Source organism: Dama dama, chromosome 24 (genome assembly GCF_033118175.1).
Source record: "Dama dama isolate Ldn47 chromosome 24, ASM3311817v1, whole genome shotgun sequence".
Classification (NCBI taxonomy): domain Eukaryota; kingdom Metazoa; phylum Chordata; class Mammalia; order Artiodactyla; family Cervidae; genus Dama; species Dama dama.
This window is the reverse complement of record NC_083704.1, coordinates 20,313,898-20,338,185: the sequence shown is the minus strand read 5'-3', so window position 1 is coordinate 20,338,185 and position 24,288 is coordinate 20,313,898. Positions and strand designations below refer to the sequence as shown.

General features: G+C 54.7%; 2 protein-coding genes and 1 long non-coding RNA gene across 10 annotated transcripts in view; 1 reads left to right on the top strand and 2 right to left on the bottom strand.

Annotated features, from left to right (window-relative positions):
* Positions 1-1,561: 1,561 nt before the first annotated feature.
* Positions 1,562-14,724, bottom strand: ZBTB47 (zinc finger and BTB domain containing 47). Of its 2 annotated transcripts, none has more exons than XM_061127885.1 (6): positions 14,624-14,724; positions 9,193-10,746; positions 7,388-7,535; positions 6,005-6,120; positions 5,234-5,378; positions 1,562-5,034 (listed from the first exon to the last, which is right to left on the bottom strand). In XM_061127885.1, exons 2-6 carry the CDS (start codon positions 10,663-10,665, stop codon positions 4,676-4,678), a joined length of 2,241 nt encoding a protein of 746 aa, XP_060983868.1. In that variant the 5' UTR covers positions 10,666-10,746; positions 14,624-14,724; the 3' UTR covers positions 1,562-4,675. The 2 variants fall into 2 exon arrangements, with proteins under 2 accessions (XP_060983868.1, XP_060983867.1); XM_061127884.1 differs by lacking the exon at positions 14,624-14,724 and adding an exon at positions 14,198-14,318.
* Positions 14,725-14,808: 84 nt separating this feature from the next.
* On the top strand, positions 14,809-19,692 carry LOC133045663 (uncharacterized). Its single transcript, XR_009690306.1, has 3 exons — positions 14,809-14,885; positions 18,415-18,520; positions 19,503-19,692. It is a non-coding gene; the product is annotated as an uncharacterized LOC133045663 (long non-coding RNA).
* A 109-nt stretch (positions 19,693-19,801) lies between these two features.
* The window catches only part of NKTR (natural killer cell triggering receptor), a 40,601-nt gene continuing 36,114 nt past the window's right edge, over positions 19,802-24,288 (bottom strand). For 5 of the 7 annotated variants that reach the window (XM_061127879.1, XM_061127875.1, XM_061127880.1 and 2 more), the window contains 2 exons: positions 24,118-24,222; positions 19,802-22,615 (listed from right to left, as the gene is read on the bottom strand). In XM_061127879.1, the coding sequence (XP_060983862.1) occupies positions 22,528-22,615; positions 24,118-24,222 (193 nt within the window). In that variant the 3' untranslated portion in view covers positions 19,802-22,527. The remainder of the gene's footprint in view (positions 22,616-24,117; positions 24,223-24,288) is intronic. The other 2 variants (XM_061127876.1, XM_061127877.1) reach the window with 2 other exon arrangements.

Here is a 24,288-nt window from a genome sequence, read left to right as displayed (position 1 = left end):
GAAGGTAAATTTTAGGGTTAGGAAAAAGGAGGCCACTAAGACATAAACCTTTTAGAAGTTAAAGATCTCTGCAGTGAACTTGAAGGGACACAGTCTCAGCAAAGAGCGACAGGGAATGACAGGCTGGGGGAGGCTGTTACGCAGTTTCCCGTCTCCTCGTGGGAAGCTGGTTGCACAGTGTGTTCCTAGGGTTGTCTTCCTGCACTGCTCCTTGGTTGTGAGAGTGATGAAATGGATGGAACACTCGCTGTGTTTGCACATACTGGAAACCCTTTATGACAAAGGGTTTGGGGATGCAGCAGTGATAAACACCCAGAAACCAAAGTAAATTATGTTTAAAAGAGCCAAAAGTAAAAAGTTATAGGAGAAAGGAAATGGAATCATTGTATTATATGGCTTGGTTGAGATCAGTGTCTACATAGTCATAATAATATAGATACTAAGTATTAATGTAACCTCAAATAGTAACATAACCATGTTGGGAGGAAGGGGAATTGTGTATATAGTGTTTGTGTGTGTGATGGGAGTGCTGAAGAAATACATCTATAGCCAATGCCTAAAACTGAAAATAGGAGGAAAGCGGTGTTGGAGGTATGCTTTCCATGGACAGGAAAACACCAAAAATACCAACTGAATTGGAACTGCTCACTTATTGGGAGTTGGAAAGGAGGAGTTGTGGGGAACTGCAGGTTTTTGTTTAAAAAAAGTTCTAGAAATATTTGGCTTCTTCAACTATGTCCAAATAAAACTTTAATTTTAAAAATAGATATTTTCCTCAGAGGTTCTCTAGAAAACCATGCTGTGTGGCATGGACCGTCGCTCACGGTACAGTGGGGCTGGTGGGAAGAGGTGGTATGGAGGCAATACACGGATGGACAGGTAGCAGACGGGAAACAGGGAGGCCGAATCCCCACAAGACACCAAGCAGGGAGCAGCCGGGCCTGCAGGCCTATCAACGAGCTGCACTTTCAGGGTGACTTGAGTGAGTCCCTGTTCCCCTCAGGAAGTGGGGCTGTGTGGAAGGCAACGTCCTCATCCTGGGGACCTGAACCCCCTCCCTGGCTGGTTAGTGAACCACCCAGGAGTCTCTTTCCTAGCCCCTCCCGGTGTCTGAGACCCCTCAGGTACCCTGGTATCTCATCTTGAGACCCCCCTCTGGGCATCTGAGACCAAGTGCTACATACATGGTGAGGGGGCATTCATTCATTCACCATGTGTCCCCACAGCCTAGAATTCCATCCTGCATGGAGCCAGTGCCCCAGCAAAATAATTCTGAGGTCCACGGGGAGAGTTGCTTGTTCCCTCCTAGGAGGCCACGGTCTTCCATCTGAGATGTTCTCCTGGGCGCAGACACCAGGCTCCTCCAGACCTCAGCTCTGGACTCTGGAGACTCCCCAGGAGCCCAGCCCATCCTCAGGCAACGGAGACGAGACCTGTGGATGCTCCAGGCACAGGTGTCCATGTGGTCTTTGGCAGCTGAGTTGTCCTTCATCTCACTGTGGTCTGAGTCCTTTCAGCCCACGGTCAGGGTGGCATGTGTAAAGAAAAGGCTGGGCCAAGGGACAGTTGTACTGCCTTTATTCCCCTCCACTCTTCTCCTCACCCTCCTGCAGTCCCCCACACACTCCGGGGCTGTGGGACGACCACACAGGGCAGACATCAAGGGTCCACATGCCTGGGCACAGCCATTTTGCCACTGAGCGCCATCCCCTGCCCATGATTGCCAAGGGGTGCCATGTGGGCCATGGCAGCAAACGTCAGGATCAGAGGCTCAGGATTTGCCCCCACCGCCAGCCCCCCTGGCCCAGGTTCCTAGAACTGTGGTCATGGGGCTTGAATGGTCATCTCTCTGGCCACTCATCCCCAGCTGGCCCAAGACCAGGGACTACAAGGGGAGATGGGGAGGGGCAGGCCAGGTTCCAGACTTGAGGCTCGGCCAAGTGGGCTGAGAAGTCCAGCTGGACAAAGTGGCCCCCCTTGGCAGATCTGCAGTGGGAGGTGACCACCCCAAGCCCCCTCCCCATCACCAGCTCTGGGAAGTGGGTATGATGGCCCAAGCCCCTCGCTCCAATATCCAGGTGCTTGTTAATTTGTTTTAAAAATTAAAAAGGAAATGTAAAAGCTGGTAAAACAAGAACCCCTATCCATACGGGCACAGCTGAGGTTCCATTATTGCTTCAGACCCTTGTGGTCTGGCCAGAAAGGAGCTCCCACCAACACTGGCCCAAGGGGAAGAGAGCATTTAGCACCAGGGACACAGGGCTCCTGTCCCCACTGGGACAGGGGCCTCCCAGGAGAGGGGTTGGCCACGCCCATCTAAGCTATTAATACAATGACCATCTGACCAGTGCCCAGCCTGCTCTCTGGACCCCTCTCGTGCCCTGAGAAGGGAACCGTACAAGAGTAGGAGACCCGAGTCCTGGGGCAGGGTCTCACCAGCAGCTCCCTACAGCCTTTGCTTGTGGAAGTCTGACTTCATGGATCAGAAGCCCAGCCTGGCCAGGGCCCCCTAGGCTCTCTAAGGCTGCAGTGAGGGTAGCAGGTGGCACGGCCACCAGCTGTAACGGGAGATCCTGGTGTCAGCCACAGGGGATGAGAAGCTCAAGGGAGTCCCAGCCTACAGCCCATTTGGGGAAATCAGACTTTTCTTAGGAAAATGTGGGCCAGCTCTGAAGAGCTGCCAGGCACTGGGACTGGAGGTTGGAAATAGCAAGGGAGAGGGGGGAGTGGGGGGGGGGGGGACCCTGAGGACGTCATGGAAGCCCAGAGATCAAGGGGTGCAGGAGAAGAAAAGAGCTAGAGTAGAGCAGGAGCCTGAGAGGTGCAACCCTGACCCCATAGGAGGCTAGAACCCCCAGCCTTGGGGTGGGGGAGCTGCAGTGCTGGGAACCAGACAGGGAGCTTTCCTCTCTTGAGGGGGTGCCCAGAGGACAGCAGGGGCATCTGAGGGTATGTACGTAGGCTCTGGTTTGCACTGTTCCTGCTACAGCCCCAAACTCAAACCCTCTAAGCCCAGAGAACAATCTGGGCTGTGTGGCTTGGATTCTAAACCCTCAAATCATTCGGGCTCCTTGGGCTTACCCACATCTGTACAGAATAAAGTGCTTCGTTTATTGATGATTAAAATGTCCCCAGCCCCCTGCCCCAGCGCCATGGACCTTACGAGGAGGTCTGAGGGGTCCCGACCCCCTCAGCCCTTGGGCTGATGGGGCCAGTCCCGCCTCCACCACCCCCTGGGCTCAGGCCTCTTCCCACTCCAGCCATGCTGGGAAGGTGGTGGTGTGGGGGTAGTCATGGGGGTTTAAGGTGCAAAGAGTATAACAAACAAACTGTATAAACACAATAGGAAAGAGCTTAACTAGGAAATATGTAGCTTATGGAACCGTCCTCCCCCTTTTAAAGGCAGGAATCAAGACGTTAAATGACAACAGAAAAAGGATGTCCTATTAGTGCTGACCTCGTGAGGGCAAGCATTGAGCACAGGCTGGGGCTCTCCCAGCGCCCCCGACCCTGACCCCCAGGGCCTGATCATGCAGGCTCCTTGTGCCACCCATGAGCACAGAGGCCCAGGAGGGACAGGGGTGCTGGATGCCAGCCAGGGGCGGGTTGTGACCAGGCCTAGGGAGTGGAGGAGGCTTGCGCTGCCTTCAGGGAGCAGACAGACACAGACACACACATCTCTAGTGTGGCAGATGCAGCTGGGGCAGCTGGTGAGGGATGGGGTGCTCTGTGAACAGCTGCCCTGGCCTCCGCCCCACTGATAGCACCTTGAAACCTCAGAACATTGGCCCAAGCCTTCTCCTTAGGGGCCTGCCCCTGGGGTTCACCCATCTGCAGGGGCTCCTGGGCGGCAGACCCTGGGAGCTGGTGTTGTGGGAGCCAGCCCGTCTGTCCACCCAGGGCCTGGCCCACAACACCCTGAGGCCCAGCGGCTTCTGGGGACATCTTCTCCAGGACCCAGGGCCCTCAGTGCAGCCTAGTGCAGGTCGGGGATCCCTGTGCCTGCTGCAGGGTTGTGAATGGGGAAAGCAAATGTCTGGGGTCCAGCCCCTGCCCGCCCCACGCCCCCCTGACCCTCCCTGTGCAGAGCTGCAGTCTTCACGCCTTGCCACAGCCTCCCAGCACGCTCCCAGGGTACCCAGGCTCAAGCCTCTGCCTGGATATCCACAGGCCTCACACTGAGTCCACACCTCCTCCAAAGGGGGATGGCACTCCAACTTCTACCCAAACCCTCCAGGATATGAGGCACAAGTTAGGGGGCCCAGGAGAGGTGCGGATAAGTGGAAGGTGATCCGGGCTGGGCCACCCCCCCTCCCTCTGGCTTAGGCCTCAGCAGAGTGACCAGTCACACCTGCTCCCTGGGCCCCTGTCCCCCCCTACCTGCCGCCTCCAGCGCCCCCCTCACCTGGAGGGGGATACTGCCAACGGTTTCCTCTCTTTTCTTTTTCCTTCACTTCCCAAAAAACAAACAACAAAAAAAGTAAAGGCTTCAAGAAGTCACTGAACGGGGGCACTTGGTAGTGAGGTGTCCTCAGCCAGCTCTGGGGGCTGCCAGCCTGCACACCCCCCAGGGTCAGGGGCCTCAGGGCGAGGCCGGTGTCCAGCCAACTCCGGAGGTGTCACTGCCCCCCAAGGAGGAGGGCAGGGTCCTGGGCCCCTTGCAGCAGGCAGGCAGTTAGTTGTTGGTGCTCAGCCTCCCGCTGCCCGGGCTGGAGGCCGTGGGGAAGAGCGGCGGCGGGGGCGGCAGGTGCGGCGGGGGTGGCAGGGTCTGCGGCAGCCCGGGCAGCAGGGGCAGCGCCTGGGGCGGGGCGGGGGGCAGGCCCGGGGCCGCGGGGGCGCCGTCGCTGGCCATGGGGTGGCTGACCCGGAAGCACTTCTCCTTGTGCGCCTTGAGCATGTTGGAGAAACGGAAGCGCTGGCCGCACACGTCGCAGGGGTAGGGCTTCTCGCCGGTGTGCGTGCGCCGGTGCCGCTTCATGTTGGGCCGGCTGGTGAAGCTTTTGCCGCAGATCTCGCAGATGTACGGCTTCTCCCCTGCAGGGTGGGTGGGGATGGGCCTCGGGGAGTTACTTGGTGGGGGGGGGGGGGGGGTGCGCCACGCCCCCCACCCCCAACCTGTAAGCCAGCCTCCCTCACCCGACCTTGGGAGCCAGGGAGGCCGGGGCTGAGCCTCAGAAAAGGGCAGAGAAGGAGGCCCGCTACTGCGGAGGCCATCGCTGTTGGATCGCGGTACCTGTGTGGGTCTTCATGTGCTCATCAAAGTACTGCTTCATGTTGAAGTCTTTGCCACACCACTGGCACATGAACTGTTTGTGGCCGATGTGGATGCTCATGTGTGACCGCAGCTGGTACTTGTACTGGAAGCGCTCGTTGCAGTTCTGAGGGCGGGGTGGGGTGGGGCAAGACCCAGGGCAGAGCGGGGGTGAATAACCTTCAGGGAGGGAAGTGCTGGTCCCCAGATCATAGGGCCGCAGGACTCACAGCAGGAGGGACTCCTGAGCAAGGAGGGGTGGGTGCAAAGGCCAGTGGAGGTGTCCCTGGGGCGGGGCAGTGCACGGGGCACAGGTAGAGAGGCCCAGGTGGGAATGGGGCTCAGGAAGTGTGAAAAGGCCCCCGAGTGGAGGGAACCCTTGTGCTTAAGACTCCCCATCCTTCCTCCTTGTCCAGAGGCCTCCCTCATCCCCACCTGCAACTCCATCTCTGATCTCTGCCTAAGATGTGTCTTTCTCCACCTCTCCAGAAAGCCTGTCCTATGGTTCCAACCCACGCAGACTTCCCACCCTGAACGTGCAGCAGTGAGATAGGGAGAGGTAGCAAGGGTGTGTGTGTGGGGGTGGGTGTAGGTAGGCAACCAGGGAAGGATGGAGTAGGAGGCAAATGACAGGAGGGCCCCCTCTCTTTCTGCACCCTATACTCCAGTCTCCCCACCCCCTGGTTTTTAAGCTGCTGTTGCCCCTGATCCCTGCCCTGTTCAGGGTGGCCCCTGGGGCAGAAGTGGACTCACCTCGCATCTGAACGGCTTCTCCCCGGAGTGCTGCAGGGAGTGCACCTTGAGAGACATGCTGCGTTTGAAAGACTTCCCACAGGTCTCGCAGGTGAAGGGCATGTCCTTGGTGTGGGCTACGGGGCAGGCACGATGGCCATGACATTTCGGGGGGATCCACTTGGCTTCTCCCAGGGGACCCCTGCTGGACCACCCCCCACGTTGAGCCTTGAACCCCCCTCCTGGGGCACCATCTACCCTGGGACCTGCCCTGTGCCTTCTGTTCCCCAGGCGAGGTCCTTCCCCTTCCCTCCCTGTCCCTCCCTCCCTCTCCCCCCTCTAGGTCTCTGTCTGCTCAGCCAAGCACAGAGGCCTTCATGGTTCTTTAGCCTCGGCTCAAATCCTGGCCCAGTCACTGGTTCCCTGCATGGCTGCATGGCTGCTGTGAGCCTCAGTGAGTCTCAGCATCCTCTTCTATAAAAAAAGGAAGAGTGGTCCTGGGTCTCCAAGGTGGCTGGGCTTTACAGAGGATGGCACCTCTAAAGGCCTCAGCCTTGGGTCCCCTGCCATCCAGAAGGAGTTATCTGCGCTCCCCTCCCTGCAAAACAAACTCCAAGGAAGATGTGGGAGGAAGTGACGGGAGACAGGGAGGGCCCCCCTCACAGTTCAGAGCTGGGGAATCCAAGCCCAGGGAGGACCACCAATCCTGGGGTGCCTAGCATGCTCCTGGCTGATACACCCCAGCTTCTCAGCTCCTCGTCAGTTCATATTGGAAGCCTCCAGCACTGTCTGGCAGAGAAAGGGCATCACACCTGGCCAGGGCTCACTGTCTCCCTGGCTAGACAGTGGGGAGAGCTCCAGCCCCGAAGTGGGCAAAGAAAGGAGGGCCACCCAGACACCAGACTCTCAGCCAGGCCCACCTAAAGGGGAGGGACAGCCATGCCCAAGGCAGCGAAGTGGCCCAAGACACACTTGTGTCCAGGTATGACCCTTGGGAGGAGGGTTGCATTCAGAGAAGTCTGAAGCCCTGTCAGGGGCACAGCTGTCCTCAGACTGAGACAGGGGCTGTGTCAGCCCACACAGCGAGCATTCTGTAATTTAGCGGAAGGTGCTCTGGTGGACCCAGCCCCGTGTTGGGGCGCACAGCCTGGTTAGCAGTGTGCTAGCGGGATTCTGGTCTCCACCTGCCCTCCTGTCATGAGCCCTTGTGCTATGTGCAACCTGCCCAACCGTACATGGCAGCCCTGGCCCCACTGCCCCATCCACTGTCCCCGCCCCACCTCCTAGCTACTTGGCGCCTTCTCATCCCTTTATCTTGTCCCTGGATATGAAAGACTTCCTAGCACACCCAGCAGCCGGCCCAGCTTGGACATCGGGCCCGTTCTGCCACAGGCCTAGACTCACCAACCATGTGCTTGCGCACGTGAGCCATGGTGTAGAACTTCTTCTCACAAATTTCACAGGAGAACTTCTTTTCTGCGTAGCCGTGCACAATTTTATTGTGCTCGTGGAGGGACCAGAGCTTCTTAAAAGCTTTGCCACATGTCACACACTGTGGAAGGAGAAGACTTTAGGCCCTGGGTCAGGACCATGTGACCTAGGACAAGTCACTGCCCCTCTCTGGGCCTCAGTTTCCCCACCTGAACTATGCTGGAGAGCGAGGCCTTGATGGCCAAGGACCAGCTATGTTTGATATTCTGAGAGTCAGGGGTGGTAAATCCCTAAATATTCTTACCCACCTGCCCACCCGCCCAGGGCTGCAGCCTGGGGCCCTCCCTCCTCATCCTGAACTCATTAGGGTCATGGGCCACCTCTTCCACGAAGTCCCTCCTCTGTGCTCATTTCAACAAGACATCTTTCTACAGAGAGGAGACACATAACTGGCTGAAGGGCCACAGTAGGTGAGGAGGCTACAGTTCAAGGGGGAGCCCCCTGGATAACAGGTCCTGGCAAAGCTGAGACATTATCTCTGCTGCCTCCCCTGCTGGGACCCATACCTTGACACCACGGAGATCCCCAAGGGAACAGGTTCCAAAGTCCTGGGGGACTGCGGCAGGTGCAAGGGCCTCTTGGGCACAAGCTGGTAGTGGGAACCCTAGGGACCACACTCCCCTCCTTCTCGTCTCCGGGGCCCTTATCCCTGCAGTAGGCCAGGGCTTGGGCAGAAATTGGGTCAGGGTACCCAGGGCAGAAGAGGTACAAGCGTCTTTCCCTTTCAGGAGGGAAGCTCAGGGGTGTGCATGTGGAGAGTCACAGGGCAGCCCAGCAGGCAGGCAAGTGGGAGCGTGTGCCTGAGGGTGGGGCAGGAATCCAGGTAACCCTCAGGTACCACTTTCTCCAATTAGCAATTAGTTCAGGCAATTAGCATCGCCTACCTATGGCCCCTCAACCTCACTCCCAGCCAGAAAAAGGCAAAAAATCACTTGACTGGCCTTGTGCTGTCTTCACCCTGAAAGGCCAGGCTGGCCCAGATGCAGGCTGGCTCAAGGCTTGGCAGTCAGCCCAGCTCCCCTGTTTGGCCCCGGCAGCCTTCCTGTTGGGCCCCCTGCACTTCCCAAAGTGCTCATCCAGTCCCTCTTCCCCATGCCCAGGCCAGCTGGTACCTCCAAAGAGTTGAATGCTGGGGTTTCCTCCCGCCTGGCTGCCCCTTGCTCCACTCAGCTCTTGCAGTAAGTGGAAAATGGCGCCCCCTTCCGGGCAAGCCCCCCCTCCCCTCTGTGCTTTCTTTCCTGCAGTGCTCAATCTACCAAACCATATACATGGTGGCCCTCCTGGCTTTGCAGCAGTCCAAAGATGTACAAAAACACTGACTCATCCCTCCTCAGAGCTGGCTGTCCCCCAGCCTCACATGCTCAGACAACTCTCTCTTCTCATTCTCCTGAGTCCCTGCTCCCCTCTGCCTCTCTGGCAAGGGTACTGTTTGTTCCACTCCTTTCTGCACATCTCTGCTCTTGCAGAAGCCCGGCTCTATCTGCCTCCTCCAGGAAGCTCTCCCTGACGTCATCCCCTGAGCTCTTACCACCCTGGGCTCACCCTTGGGCCGGGGCTGGTCCCACTGTCCCCGGGGCGGGGTGGGGGGCCGGGGAGCTGAGCCTGGTCTCTGCAGACTGTGCAGACAACGCAGGCAGCAGGACACTGGGTGCCCAGGGCCCAGTTCCGGCCTGGCTCAGCCTGGATGGCTGCCCCCTGCAGGCCCCTTGGAGGCCCACCTGGATGTTGCGTTCGCAGTCTGTCTGCCGGTGCAGCAGCAGCTCGCTCTCTAACAGGAAGCGCTTGCCGCACTGGTCGCAGATCTGCATGCGGCTGTGGGTCACGTTCATGTGCTTCTCCAGGTACCAGCGGTTGTTGAAAACTCGCGGGCACTTCTGGCACGGATGGTGCTGCTTCTCCTCCAGCTTCACCTTGGCCCCCAGCCCGTCGGCAGCCTGTGGCCCTCGGGAGCCAGGAGCGGGAGCCACTGCAGGGGGCTTTGGCCGCTTCCCGCCCTGCCGCCCGGCCTCCTCCGGCTCAGGGGGACCACGTCGCCGGGCAGACCTTGTGGCCATGCGACTGTGGGCCGGGGGCTCGGCCCGGCTGCCTCGGCGCCCCAGCCCGCCCTGCCGGCCCCCCGCCTCCCCATCCTCCTCATCTTCCTCCTCCTCTGAGCTCTCCTGATCCTGCTCGCTGTGCCCTTCCTCTTCCTCCTCCTCTTCCTCCTCCTGCTCGCTCTGCCCTTCCTCCTCCTCCTCCTCCTCCTCCTCCCCCTGGCTGCCGCCCTCCTCGTCCTCCTCCTCCTCCTCCTCCGCACCACTGCCTCCTCCCTCCTCCTCCTCCTCCTCCTCGTCCTCCTCCTCGTCGTCGTCCTCCTCCTCTTCCGAGTGTCTCTGCAGCCCGTCCTCCCGGCCCAGCACCATGGTGGCTGGGCCCGTGGCAGCGCCCGGCTTGCCCTCGGGCCCTGTGGACACGTGCAGCGTCTGGTTGTTGAGGTTCACCTCCACAATGATCTGGGACTGCTCCCGCCGACTATAGGTGCCAGAACCCCCGAGCTCTTCCTCCAGCTCCTCCCCACCCTCCAGCTTGCACAAGCTGGCCGGGGGCCCGCCAGCCTCTTCAACGCCACCCTCCTTCTCCTCCTTGAAGAAGGGCTGAGCCGGCCCGAGGGCAGCAGGCACCGTGCTACCCGTGGCCCCAGCCCCGTCCTCCACGCGCACTGAGTAGGGGTCGGGGCCTTCTCGGGCGTAGATCTTGGGCAGGCCCGGGGCGTCGGCCTCCTGCTTGATGTCGCAGTAGTAGGGTGGTGCAGCCGGGGTGCAGCCAGCAGCCGGTTGGGCGAGGGCCACGGCACCGGGGCCTGGGGGGCCGAGGGAGCGGGCGTCCAGCAGCTCCTGGCAGGACGCGGCGATGTCGGCCATCTGCAGCAGTGAGGCAGCACTCAGCACCTCGTGGACATTGGCCGCGTTGACCAGCAGCTTGGACGTGTAGATGAAGTTGAGGATCTGCTGCAGGCCGCCGGGCGCCAGCGCCTCCAGGGACAGCTCCACGCGCTGCAGCTGCTTGTTTTGGGTGAAGAGCGAGTGAAAGAACTGGCTGTAGGCGGCCAGCACGCCCTTGTGGGCCGGGAAGACGCTGCGCTGGGGCACCAGCACCAAGTCCACGTCGCACAGGTCAGGCTGGAACAGGCGCTGCTCGTTCAGGCGGCCCATCAAGCAGGCGAAGTGCAGCGCCACGTCCTCCACCAGCGAGAACTCGGCCGCCGGTGAGTCCGTTGTCTTCTCAACCAGCAACTGCGGGGCCGAGGGCACAGGTCAAGTCGAGGCCAGCCAGGAGGTGCCCCCTCCCCTGCCCCATCACTCTTAGGTCCAGGTGACAGAGAAGGTGCCGAAACTCAGGCAAAGACAACAGGGAACCAGGACTCAAGCCCGAGTCAGCTCTCCTTCAGAGCTCAAACTCTGGCCGTGACCTTCTGCGGCCGTGTATCAGCTCCTGGGTCAGTGGTTGACTTTTCTGGGCCTCCCGCTGTTCCACTGTGAAATGGGAGTAGTCATCCCGGGAAGGGAAGCGGAAAAGGAGGAAAGGGGAAGGAAAAGGTTCAAGGGTGACCAACCATGTGGGTGGGCCAGGAACCTAGGGGTTTCCTGGGATGCAGGACTTTTGATGCTAAAACCGGGGCCGTCTCCAGCAAAAATCAGGACTGGGTTGTCTCCCCAGAGGCATAATTTCAGTATTTCTGGTCCCCATGGATTCTCTTCCTGACACTCACTTACAGATAAAACCCATCCTGCCCAGCCCCAGACCCCTCAGAAACAAAGGTCACAGTCACTGTCCCAGAGGTACAGTGGTCAGAGGCAGAGCAGTGAGCCAGGTGACTTCTGTTCCTGAGGTGTCTGGGGTCCGGCAGGATTGGTTTTATTTGTGAGTGAGTGTAGGGGAGAGAATCCATGGGGCCTGGAAATACTGAAAGGATGCCTGTGGGGAGATGACCCAGTCCTGGTTTGCTGGGGACAGCCCTGGTTTTACCATCAAAAGTCCTGCATCCCAAGGCTTGTACCAAACCCTTTCCCTCTAGGCCCCCCAGACCTCAGGTCAGGTGTGGTACAGGCCCAGAGGTTCTGAGATGATGTCATCTCGGTGGAGCCTGAAGGAGGCCCTTGAACCTGATTGGTCAGATTATTAGATCCTTGAGCCACATTCAATGCCTGTGAATTGCCCAGAGCAAGGGCTGGCTTAATTCTTGGTCCCACCACAGCGGCTTCCCCAAAAGCTGAGCAGCACAGACAGGCAGGCTGCCCAGTCCCTTGCATGGATCCAGCGCACAGCAGATGTTCGGTTAACAGCTATCGACGACCTGCCTGGCTGAACCTGCCCTGCAGGTACTAGGTTCTGGCCCTCCTCCGGCCCTGTCCGCTAAGTCAGAGCCTCCTACATTTGAGGGTACCTTGTTGCACTGCAAAGCCATCAGCTCTCCTACCCTATGCATGTCTCTGGAAGCCTTGGGATGAAACACCAGTCCCATCCATCCACAGCCTACCCCTCCTCTTTATGTCCATCCTTTCAGTCACTTGAATGAGAGGATCTGCTCTGGGCTTCACCCTTCATACCCAGTAGCCCAGGGCAGCACCCACCTCATGCTCTCTCTTTTTTTCAGCAGCTGCAGCTTGTGGGCTCTAGCAGTTGTGGCACATAGGCCCGGCTACCCCGCAGCACGTAGGATCTTCCTGGAACCAGGGACTGAAACCATGTTCCCTGTATTGGCAAGCAGATTCCCAACCACTGGACCACCAGGGAAGTCCACCACCATCTCTCTTGAGTTCCTCCCCAACACCTCCTTCACCCCAGCCAAGAAGCCACTTGTTTGTTCCTCTGTCTCGGGGCTGCTAGCCCATCTAGGCCTGGCCAATCTAACAGGAATAAGGTGCCACCCCCCTCTCATCTCCATCCTCTGACTCATTCTGATTCATCTTCTGGGACCAAACTTTATTACCCAGATGGGGAAACTGAGGCTCAGAATGCAAGTCTCACAGTCAACAGAAGCAGAGCCCCTGAACTCTCAGCCCTGCTGGGGCCACCCAATCTGTGTTGGACTGGATACTGTTCCACGTGGAAGTATTTCTTGGCCTTTAATGACTCAACAAGCAGGCCGAGGCATCTCGGGACCAGCTATGCTTCCCTAGACCCCACCAGCACCTCCGGCAACCTGTACTCTCCTCCCTAGAGCTGCTGCCACCTGCAAGTCAGTGAGGGGTCAGGATGCAATTTGCTGGTAACAGAAGTTCCTCAGGGCCTCCAGGGGCCAGAGAGTGGTGGGGAAGTAGCTTGGATAAGGACTTGTCAATGTCAGACCCGTTGTGGGGTACCCACCCCAGGTCCACTGCTCCTTCACAGAATGCCCCCCAGTGCCTGTGTGCCATGGGTCAAGGGCAGTGCCTAACATTTCCTGTGTGCACATCTGGTCCCAGGATCCAATGAAGACTCCTCTGGCCTCAGCAGGGGAGGAGAGGTTAGCCTAGGGGGTAGTGTTGCCCCAGAGACTCCATTTCTGAGGCAATACCCCCAGGCAAGGCTTCAACATCCTTGGCCCTTGAGGGGTCCAAAGATCTTACAACCAGGAGCCCTGACTGGACTTCTTGACCAAGCACATAGATGCTGCCTGAGTCCTTATCTGGCAGCCCCTCAGTGGCGTATGGCTACCCCCTGGCCTGGTACCTCCCACACAGGGCCCACCAGCTGTGTCTGCCTCTCCAGCCAGATGTGGCAGTTTCCTGAAGCTGTAGATAGCCCTCCCCATCTGGCTGTGCCAGCTGCAGTCACACACCCCACCCCAAGTCCAGGCCAGCTGGGCTAAGATACAAGACCAGAGGAGTGGTCAGGCACTTCTGTTGCCAGGGCATTTCATGCTGTCAAACCCTCCCCCACAAGCCAGGCTGGTGGGGGCAGGCCAGGTGCCAGGGACACCTGCTGAGGTTGCTCACCACCGGCAGAGCCTTCTACTCCTGAGAGGTACCCTGCCTCACCATCACAAAACCACCAGCTAGCTCCCTACCCTGCCCCCAGAATCTCCCTGGAGGCCCCAGGGTGAAACCTGGGTATCCATCTGCACCCCCTACTCCTTGTCAATCCTTCTGTCCCCAGACAGCAGTGGGTGGACCCAGGCTGAGAACTGCGGGGCACAGGCTCATGACTTACAGCCTCCTCCTTTTAGGGAGAGGGTATCTGTGCCAGCCTCCTCTCAACTCAGGCCACTCGTCCTTCCCGAGAAACAGGCCCAGAGAGGGCGGGGGACGGGTCCAAGGTCACACAGGAGTTTGGACCAGAGCTGCAGGCGTCCTCCCCCCATCCCGCTTGGCCCAGGAGCCCCGAATCCCCTGGCAGGGCGGCTCCAGCGCCCACGTGGCCCAAGGCCCAGGCGGGAATCCGACCTCCTCCCTCCCCCCATCACCCAGTCCGAGGGCGGCGCCGTCCCCGGCCCAGAGAAGCGCCCCCCTCCGCCCGTGCCTAGCAGGACCTCAACCTCTCGCGCCCGGGCCCCAACCCCAGGAATTTAACCCCTTCCCAACTCAGGGCCGCGTCAGAGCTCCGCATTCCCAGCCCGCAGGGACCCAGAGAAGGGGTAGGGGAGACCCGGCAAGGGCTAAGATCCCTCACACCCCTCCATGCCGAGACGACTGGCTGTTCGTTCGAGAGGGCAGAGCGGGCAGGTGGGCGGATAAGTGGGAGGACAGGCAGGGCCTTGCGTACCATGTTGCCGTGGCGCTGGGGGCTCACAGGGCCCCGCGGGATCGCGCTGCCCCCGGCGGCCAGGCCGGGGCCGCTCCATGTAGCGCCGCGCTGGGGGCCGCCCCCGCGCAGGGCCCCGCGACCATGGCCCCCGGGGGCGCGGCCGGGCGGGCGGAGGCGCAGGGCCGCGGCGAGTCCAGCCGCCGAGCAGCTGCGGCCCCAGAGCCTCAGGCGCGGCGGGCGGGGGGCGCGGGGCGCCGATTGGAGCCCGCGCGTCAGCTGGGGCCGCCGTCTGGACGCTTAAAGGGCCAGGCCGCCCTGCGCGCCGGTGGGGGCGCGGACACGCGTGGCGCGCGCCGTCCGGGTGCAGCCAGCCCCGCCTCGGGTCGCCGCGGGCTCCGGCCAGGCCCCGCCGCTCCCATCCTAGAGGATGGTCCCTGGACTTACTCTTTCTCACCGAGCCCCCTTTCCGCCGGAAAGTTCATCCCGGAGTCTAGCCTGGGAGCCCTCCAGCTGCGCCACCGAGGTGGGGTCGTAGTAGGAGGAGGCCCCCGAAATGGGGAAGCTGGACGCTCCCGCCCCCACCAACCAGTTACAGAAAAGGCTTACACCTGCTCTCCTGAGCGACCTCACACTGAGGGACTGAACCCCGCGTATCCTCGCTGGGTCGCCTTCCCCATCCTCTGACCTGGGCTGCTCTGACCTGAGGGTGAGTCTAGGATCTCCAACTGAGCTTGCCCCCCACCCCGATCCCAGGGCAGCTCAGGGTTTATGTTGTTCTGTCTCCAGGACTTGCTTCTTGTCGATCCATACTGACCTGATGGCTGCCTCTGGCTGCACAGGGACGCCCAGGACAGATGGGAGAATGCGAACCACAGCTGCATTGATCAAAGCCTTTCATGTGACAGACCCAGAGCCGGGAGAAGGCAAGACTAGAGTGAGGGCCAGAGGCCCAGGGCCCACTATGTCCCTCTGCCGTGTAGCTTGATGGCTGCTGAGAGGCCTTCCTGCTTTTTCTGCTGGGGAGATGCAGCCAGGCCTGCGGAATGCTGCTCTGGCATGGATGGCAGTGGGGGCTGGGGGCTGGTTGTGCTGGCTGCAGGCTGCACAGAAACACTGCCAGGCCAAGCAGGCAGCAGAGTGAGGACCACAGGGCGCTGAGCCTCACAGAGCCTAGGTGGTGGCTGGGCCATCATTGTGGAGAGGGGGCCTCTGTGGGCCTCTCATATGTCATCATTTGGATGCTTCTGTTTCCCCCACTCCAAGCTGATGGTTGCCCCATGTTTGGTCACTTTCACATTGCCCACATCCTGGCAGTACCACACTATACCCCACCCCCTTCGCTCACACATGCACTTGTGCTTACACACCTGCCCATGCCTGGCTGTAGCAGTGTCCCCTGAGTATGCCACTTTACTCATGAGTGGGCAGGGCCTCTGGGGCCAGTTCAGAGTAACTTGGTTCTGAGTGCCAGAGAAGGAAATGGAGTAGAGGCCAAAATCCCAGGCAGGCGCCACTCCGTAGTCTGATGTCTGTCCTGTGAAACTGCAAGGGCCTCCCGTGAGGCCAGGATTGGTAGGCCCTTAAGACAAGGCCATTCCAGGGTCAGGGAGAAAGCATTTCATGGGCAAAAACGGGGGTGACCAAAGAATGCCAAGAGAAAGAGGAGGAAACCATATAACTGGATGGAGGGTGAGATGAGACCCTGCTGAAAAAAAGAGATGGCAAGAGAAGAAGGGGCACAGATGGGGGCTCATGCCCCCAGTGATGACCACACAGCAGATATCCCGCCTCTGTGACTGTGGTGGGTGAGTTGACTCAGCTCCTAAAGGCCTCAAGCTGAGGCCAGGCCAGAACAACCTGCATGTCTGACCAGCCCATCACCTCAGGGGCTGCCTTCTGCTTCTTCCACCATCCCAACCCACTTCCTCATCTGACTCTGTGGCTCCCTTGCACAGGCCTGAGAGGCGGTAAGAGGGGAATTGTGTACCCATTGGCTGGCTAAGGACAGTGAAGGCAGAGCAGGACAGATCCCACAGTCAGATACCAGTGTGAGGAGCCAAGGAAAGGGGAGGCTGGAGCAGCCTGCTCCACAAGCTGGGAGGAGCCTGGCAGAGGGCTGCAAGGGACACTCTTGGGCCCATTTCCCAGCCAAGGTTTGGCAGGGGTTGTGACCAGCATGACCAAGATAGGGTTGCTGGCCCATTTGGAATTGGCCTTGGTTGCAATACTCAAGCCAAAGAAGGGGCTGGAGGTTGGGTGAGAAACGAAGAAATGGGGGGCTCAGTCTTCCTGAAGACCCTGGCTGTTCCCCTTTCTTCTCTGGCCTACAGCCCATCTACTGGGGGAACCCCAGGACAAGCCAGTTCTGGGAGAGGTCACTGGCACTTGGGTCACATGAGACAGGGCAGGAAGGCACTGTCTGAAGAGCTGTCTGGTGGGCTCGTGTGGGGCTGGCTCAGAGCGGAGGACTGAAAGTTGAGTAACACTGGAGCAAAAGGAGAGGACGGGTACTCCCCTGCACATGCCCCAAGAGAGGACACAGTTAAACATCTGCAGGGGACTGACTAGTGATGATTTGATGTAGCAGAATCGATTCTTGTCCAGTAGGAGTAGCCAGATAGAGATAGGCAGAATTGTTCCCTTGGCCTTGGAAAGGGCCATGTCACAGGATCCTCCCCTCAGGGTTGGTCAAGGCAGGCTTTCTGGAGGATCTAAGGTGGGATGAGTTACTGGGGAGGGGGATCCCAGGCCAGAATCACGGGGGCAAGTCAAGAGTTTGTGGAGACCAGGGCAGGGTTGGATGATCCCCAGACACTCAGGACTGGGTGCTGGCAAGGTCAGCAAAGCCACACCCCTGCTTCTAGAGGCCAGCTCGGTGTTTTCTTTTTTGTCCCCCACAACTTCCCTAAGCTTCTAGCCCCGAACTTCTCTTCCATGTCAGAGGAGGAACAGACCCAAAACGTGCTGGGGCAGCACTTGCGTGCATCTGCACACAACAGGGTTTAGCCTCCCTGGGCGGGGCGTGGAGCTGTGTAACTGCAATGGGGGAGGAGTAGAGAGTGGGCAGTGCCAGAAAACAGAAAAGGACATTGCAGCATGGGGCTGGAGGGGTGGTGGGGAAGTTCAACTTACCCACTAGGTGTGGACCCAGGGCTCTGTAGGTTGAGGGAGCATAGATCCCTGGGTGGGGGGGTTGGAGGGGAGTGGATTGCTCCTGTTCAGAGCTCAGCACTAATAGGCTACAGCTGTAGGTGGTAGGGCCTAATTCAAACCAGCAGGTTGCCCAGTTCCCTCCAGCAGCAGAAACGTCATGGCCTAGGCATTTAAGGCCTCCCTAGCAGCTTCCAGGATCCTCTCCCACCCTGCTGGTTCAAGGGGCCCTGGGCCTCTCACTAGTGACTGAGCCTGGCCCTCCTCACACTCTCCACCTGGAGGCAAGCCCAGGAACTAGTGTCCCTGAACCACTTCAACGTGTGCTTAGTTCTAAGCATTTAATCCTCACCACTCCAAAAATGGAGGAGTTATATTAATAATTATAAAAGTCAATTTACCCAGTTACCCACCAAGAAGTGTCAGAGTGAAACTTGAACCCAAGCAGTCTGGCTCAGACCCCAAACCCTTAAGGGCTGTGCCACAGAACAGTTGCTCACAGAAATCCTTTACTCCTTCAAAATAAAATCAGATTGGGCCAGAGACATTGAGACCGGTGGGATCTTTCTTTGGGAGTCTAGCCTGGTGGCAGAGGTTTTAGTTGCAGGAGGCCGTGGGTGACCGGAGACTGGGGACATGCCAGCCCAGTGCCCTATCCCCTAATGAGCTCTCTAGGAGGCCAATTCATCTCTAGGATGGTCTGGAAAGGGATGCGCACTCCTGGTTTTCATGTCTGGTTGCACCCTCTTTCTGGGTGTGAGCTTAGAGATCAGCAGTCTAAGGACTATTAGCCTCACATTACAGATGAGAGTCAGGCCTCCAGATGCAGAATGCAAGCGTCTGTGCTGAGAGCTCAAGTCACTTTTTTTTTTTTTTACCCCAATGTCCTCGGATCTCCAGGCTGGTTGGAGATGCAACCCTCCCCCAGCTAGTCTGGGTCCTGCAGACTATGAAACCCAGCTCAGTCTGTAGAGCTGGAGTTCAATAGCTATAGAAGGGGAATGTTGGGGCCTGGGGTCTCCAAGAGGCAGAAGTGCTTGACCCCAAGCTTGGCACAGCCTCACTGCAGTCCTTCTGATTCACAGGAATTAAAGGAGGCAGGAGCATTGGAGCACTTTGCCCTTACCTTCTACTGAAATCATTCAAGAAAACAGTCTGTTAGAGCCTCCTGCTCCTTTGCGTGTTGCCCAGGTAGGCCCTCCTTGCCTCACGTTCCTCAGGCACTGGCTGGAGCTGCCCAGAGTCTGTCTACAAGCTGCCAACTTCCAGGGAACCAGCTCCTCTCCCCAACCTTTACAGCATCAAAGAACTTCTCCCTGCTGTGTAGGAGTCCTCTTGGCACCCTGCCCAGTTCATCCTTCACAAGTCCCTCACGGGATGTAGGCGCTCACCTCTCTGAGCAGTGGCAGAGTGGATTCCCTCTCCTAAAGACCCGCCATCTGAGCCCAGTCTCTTCCCACGTAAGCCATGGCTTCTGGGCCCCCTCACCTGGCCACACAACTTGTCCCTCATCCTGCACTGGTGGAACGTCCTTTCCCTCCCAGGGATGCCTGGCCAGTATTCACGGTCAGTTGTGAGGGGCATTTATTTCCCTTGAATCCTCTTGCTAGCTAATTCAGAACGGTCAAAAGTCCTTGACACATTTCCTCCCAATACTGCCCAGCCGATCAAGATGCTCACTATCAGAACATCAGTAAAGATCATGGCACTTTCTAAAGAATAAGACTCTAAAGGAACCTCACTTGGGGATTTCCCTACAGCAAACTGACTCTACAATTTTCTTTAAATTTTAAGGCAACACATCCAGATTTGACTGTTTTCAGGAACTACCTGACTTGGTGGTTTACTGTTAACTCAACTTTGGAAACTGAATCTCTGCCAGTCTTACTGTGTGAGGTTATGTTGTATTCACTAAGAAAGTACAAATCCCTTTGAGTTCTGAGGAGAAAAAAGTTAATTGTACTTGCCCTGCAAATTCTCATGTGGATGCTAAAAATATCACCAGGAATATTTTCTCCCGGAGTAAGTGCTATGTGCTTGCTTGGTGAACCACTGTTAGGGAGGGAAGGGGGAAGGCTGTAGGTGGCTTATCAGGTAAACATGCTGTCCCTGGGCAGCATCTCACAGATGGGGTGGGACACAGTCCCTTCTCAGCAAGGATGTCTGTATGCAGGCCACCTCAGCTGGATGACAACTGGACCTGAAAGAAATCTGGAATTGGCAGGGGAAGCATGACCAAGCACCATCAATGGTTCTCTGCCCAGGTAAACATTTCTGCCTGAAGTTGTCTCTAGCACCACGTCGTGCCCCACCACTAATACCCGGAGAGAAGAGGAAAATGAGCCACAGAGAGAGATGAAATCTCTTCCCTGGCTGGGTCAGCAAAGAGACTCAATGCTTCCTTTTCCATTTCAGAAAGACTATTCGAAGTCTTGGTGAATAAAGAAGGATGAAACATGCACAGACTCAAACTTAGACTAAGTATATAGTTTAATTTCTACAAGGCCTCCCTTTTAAGTTTTAGGGAATTTAAATGAAGTATATACAAATTAGACATTGCAAATATATACAAAAGTATTTTCTACTGTGTTTGAACAATACCAGCTATATCATGTTTCATTTGCAATAAAGAGGAAATTACAAAAACAGTCCAATAATGCATTTTCTATTAAGAAGCACAATACACGACGTAATTCAATTTTATTAAAAAATAACTTAAAATACAGAACAATCCCCTTTAGGAAGAAAAGCTATTTCTGTAGTCCATTCAGTAAACACACAAGTTGAATGGTGCAGCTGAGGGCTGTTCTTTTCCATGGAGAAAACACATGAGGCTTCTAGGGCTCACCTTTTCAGGATAAAATTCTACCCACAGCACAACCTGCAAAGTTACTGCCTGTGGGAGGTAGAATTCTAAAATGCCCTTCTCTCTTTTCATGCCCCAATCCCAGAAAACTGTAAATATATCACTTCTGTGATTACATTCTATGGCATAGCTGACCTTAAATAGGGACACTATCTCACACATGAACCGTGATCTAATCACATGAACCTTAAAACAGGAGGAAGGCAGAGAGATCTGAAGCATGAGAAGACCCCGATGGGCCACTGCTGGTTTGGAGATGAAGGAAAGCGCACAGGAGGAATGAGAGCAGCCTTAAGGAGCCAACAGAGAGGACCCCCGCTGACAGCCAGCAAGGAACTCAATACTGCCAACAACCTGAATTAACCTGGAAGCAGATTCTTCCCCAGAGCCTCCACATGCAGCCCTGCTGACCCTTGATTTCAGCCTTGTGAGACCCTGAGCAGAGAATCCAGCCATATCACGCTGGACTCATGAGCTACAGAACTGTAAGCTAAGAAATGAGTATTGCTTTAAGCTGCTAAGTTTGGGAAAATTTGTTATACAGCAATAGAAACTAATACACTGCCTAAAGGTAACTTTTCTTAATGTAATTAGATTCGGCAGTTTTGGTTTGAGTTCTAAATGCAGTTTTTTCCACTGAATATTATTAAAGCAATATTCTCCTCTGCAGGCAACTTTTGAGAATGCTCATATGAATCACACATTGTTTTATATTCACTATCAAGTGTTTGCTTGAGTCAGGTCCTACTTTCTAATGTACTCTCATCTATCAATTTGGCAAACAATTGGCCACTTAACCCTGTTTATGAACCTTTAATAGGTGATGGTTTTAATACATCCAAGGTCACCCCTCCATCCATCAGGGGTGGTCAGATCCCTTCAACTGAGGGTTCTTTCCCACTTCCCAAGTATAGCAGTCAAGGGGTAGGATGGCACAAAGTTCTGCATCAAATATCCAATATGAATTTCTTCTGCATAACTGGATAAAACTGGCACTAAGGTGATTAAGTACACTTGGGGGAAAAGCTCAAACTAAAGATAAAAAAACCCAAAATCTCACCAGTTTTTATAGGTCAAATCATTTTTACAGGAACCACCCAAGACACTGAGTATGTGTAATCTATGCAGTACTGCACACCCTGATTTCCTGTCTGTTGTCATAAGTTTACCAATCTCACACAAGGTTTCACTGCATCACTGCAGGCCACTGAAACAGGGAAACATGCTGGCGGGTGCTAAGAACAGTTCAACTGCTCTTACATCTCTTACTTGAAAGGCTTAAAAGCAAAGCCCTGAAAAATGTGTCCAAAATGGCGGCAGGTAGATCTTAGTGTTACTTTTGAAGCCCACTCTGCATTCAACTCTTCCAGGCATCAGTCCTGGGCAGCATACCCAAGTGGTCACCAACCCTGTGCCAATCCTGCCTGCTCCATGTCCCCCAGCCCACACCTGCACTTGAGAGAAGGCTCTCCAAATAGTGAAAGTGAATACAGCTTACAATGAACCCTACTTGGGGCCAATGAATTTTTAAAAAATTTCTCTCTCTCTGATGGAATTCTAATGTATAGTATATAAGAATAATGCACCAAAAGTTACCAAGCACCAGAGCATAAACTGGAATAGAACTTTTTTTTTTTAAACAAACTGAACTTCTAATAGTATTTATTAAAAAAGCACATGAAACATTAGGGCTACAGAGACAGTGCAGATATTTATAGTTAAGGCTGATCTATTCTTTTTAACCTCACCCGCCAGCCTGAAGTAAGACAGTGGGCTGTATTATGACCACGTTCTTGATCCTCTGAGACAGCAAAGAAGAAAGGAGCCACTGCCTTATACTCCTGGTTGCCATCAGTATCAATTTTGGGTGGTTTGTTTTTAAGAGCACACATGAATAAGACTGTGTAATTGGTATGCAAGTATTCGGCCACCTTTCACAGTTCTCCTTCAGTTCTATGCTTGGGCAGCATAGATGCTAAAACCTTAAAAATGGGCAAAAAGAATCTGTATTCTAAGAAATACATGAGACAAATAATCTAAAATAATATTGCAAATTATACTTAAATTTCATGATTTCTTGATTCAAGAAAAAGAAATTAATTTCCATAGTTGGCTAGAGTAAAATGTGGCATACAAATATTTTAGGAGACATATCTGTATTTTAAATTCTATGCACATGTAAATGAACAAATAACAATTAAGAAGTGTCTATTTTTCAGATTCATCTCTAATACTGAAATAGAACAACAGACTGCCATTGAGTTTCTTAAATTTTTAAGTTACCAGATATTTACACATAAGATATAATTTGTATAAAAAAAGGGGGACACTTTCAACTATATCTGCTGCTTTCACTGGGACTTCGGTGATGAGAGTAACTTCGGTCACTTTCACTGTCAGAGCCATAAGATCTACAACTCCTGTATAACAAGACAAAACAAATATACAAATACCTTTTAACTCTCAATCCTCTGAATTCCTGTTGAAGCTTCTTTTTTGATATGAGGGGCTTGAAAGCAAGTGACTTGACGAGGCACAGCATAGTGGGTATAAAAGTACAGTACTGACCATGACAACACTGTGGACTTTTCAAAGATGTTAGTGACAGATGGTGGTGATATCAAGGTGTAAATAAAGAAACAGCACTTCCTGGGGAATTACTTGAAATCCACTCAAGGAAATGAGAATAATTTTCCATGTTACCCAAAATGAACATCAAGATTTAATTAGACTGAAGAAGTAAGGGGGAAAAAGGCCCACAACAAGAGTTTCATTAAAAGACAAGGAAATAAAAATCAAATCAAAATGTGAGCCCAATGAGGGGTGAGGTGGGGCAGGGATGGGACCGCTGGGATAGTGATTCAAGAAGACTTTGGTTTTGGTCACCATTCAGTTATTTTGAGAAATATCCACAGAGAGCCAGTCACTTTGCTAGATGCTAAGGGCACACACACAGCAGACTAGAATTCCCTGGGGCGCAAGGCTAGTCTGGAATAAGGTGTAAGATAAATAAAACACACAGCAGGGAACATATCTCAGGGTGAGCAGTCAGGAAGGGCGTCCCAGGGGCAGTGAGTGGGTTATTTCAAGAGGCAGGATGGGAGATGGTGAAATGGGCATGTGAATCTCTAAGCAGAAAATAAAGGTTCCAGAATGTTAGTGCAGGGAACACAGAAAAGCCCAAGCTGGAGTTGGTAGGTGGAGAGGCCTCCAGGCAATACTCACGAGCATGGATCTGCCCCTAAGGTCACTGGGGTGTACTTGAAGAGTTTCAAATAAGGGAGTGTCTGTATCACACTGAAATTCTATAAGCACCACTGACTGTAATTGCAATGCACGGGGGTAGTGCAGTGGTGGTAAAGGAGGGTAAGACCAGAAGCCACCAGGAAAGAGACACACAAAAAGAACCAAAAAGACTTCTGCAATAACTATATGTTACATAAAACATATCTATGAATATATATTAACACATAAAAAACATTTTTAACCATATAAACCATAAATCCTGCTACTGAATCAAGTGACTGTGACATTTTATTATATATTTTTAAAAAAACTACCTTTTTAAAATTTAAAACACTGACAAATTGGCTATTATTTCTATCAAGTAACTCTAAAGAACAGGCCACAGTTTGAGTGGTCTTCTCTCTTTGCTCCTTCCAAAAGAAATGTTTGTCCAAGGATATGTGAATATTTAAGAATCCACTTTAGATTTAAACATTAACCACAACCAATAAACATTACCCAGCAACTCTTAATACAAAGCCCACTTTCAGTAACTGCCTTTGGACTGATGAAATTCAAGAAGAGAAAGAAAAATTTCTGTCCTTAGAAGATGATGCTTTCTCTTCTATAGCAGTCTGTCGCCCCATAACCCAAGTGCCCGCAGTAACTTACAGTGCTTGAAAGAATAAAGACCCACCTGGATCGCCTATTGTAGCTTCTGCCTCGGTGATAACTGTCACTCCTCTGGCTTCTACTTCGGCTCCGACTCCTGCTATAGTAGCTATCATAAGTGTAAGACCTGCTTTAACAGCAATAACAAACACTAAATTTTCCCATTCAAATATTCATATACTCCCATTTCTTTTCA

Coding starts and splice junctions, on each gene's coding strand:
- ZBTB47 (XM_061127884.1), bottom strand. Junction 5,379..6,004: donor AGAAGCCGTTCAGATGCGAG/GTGAGTCCACTT, acceptor CCCCGCCCTCAG/AACTGCAACGAGCGCTTCCA. Junction 5,035..5,233: donor GCACATGAAGACCCACACAG/GTACCGCGATCC, acceptor CCCACCCTGCAG/GGGAGAAGCCGTACATCTGC.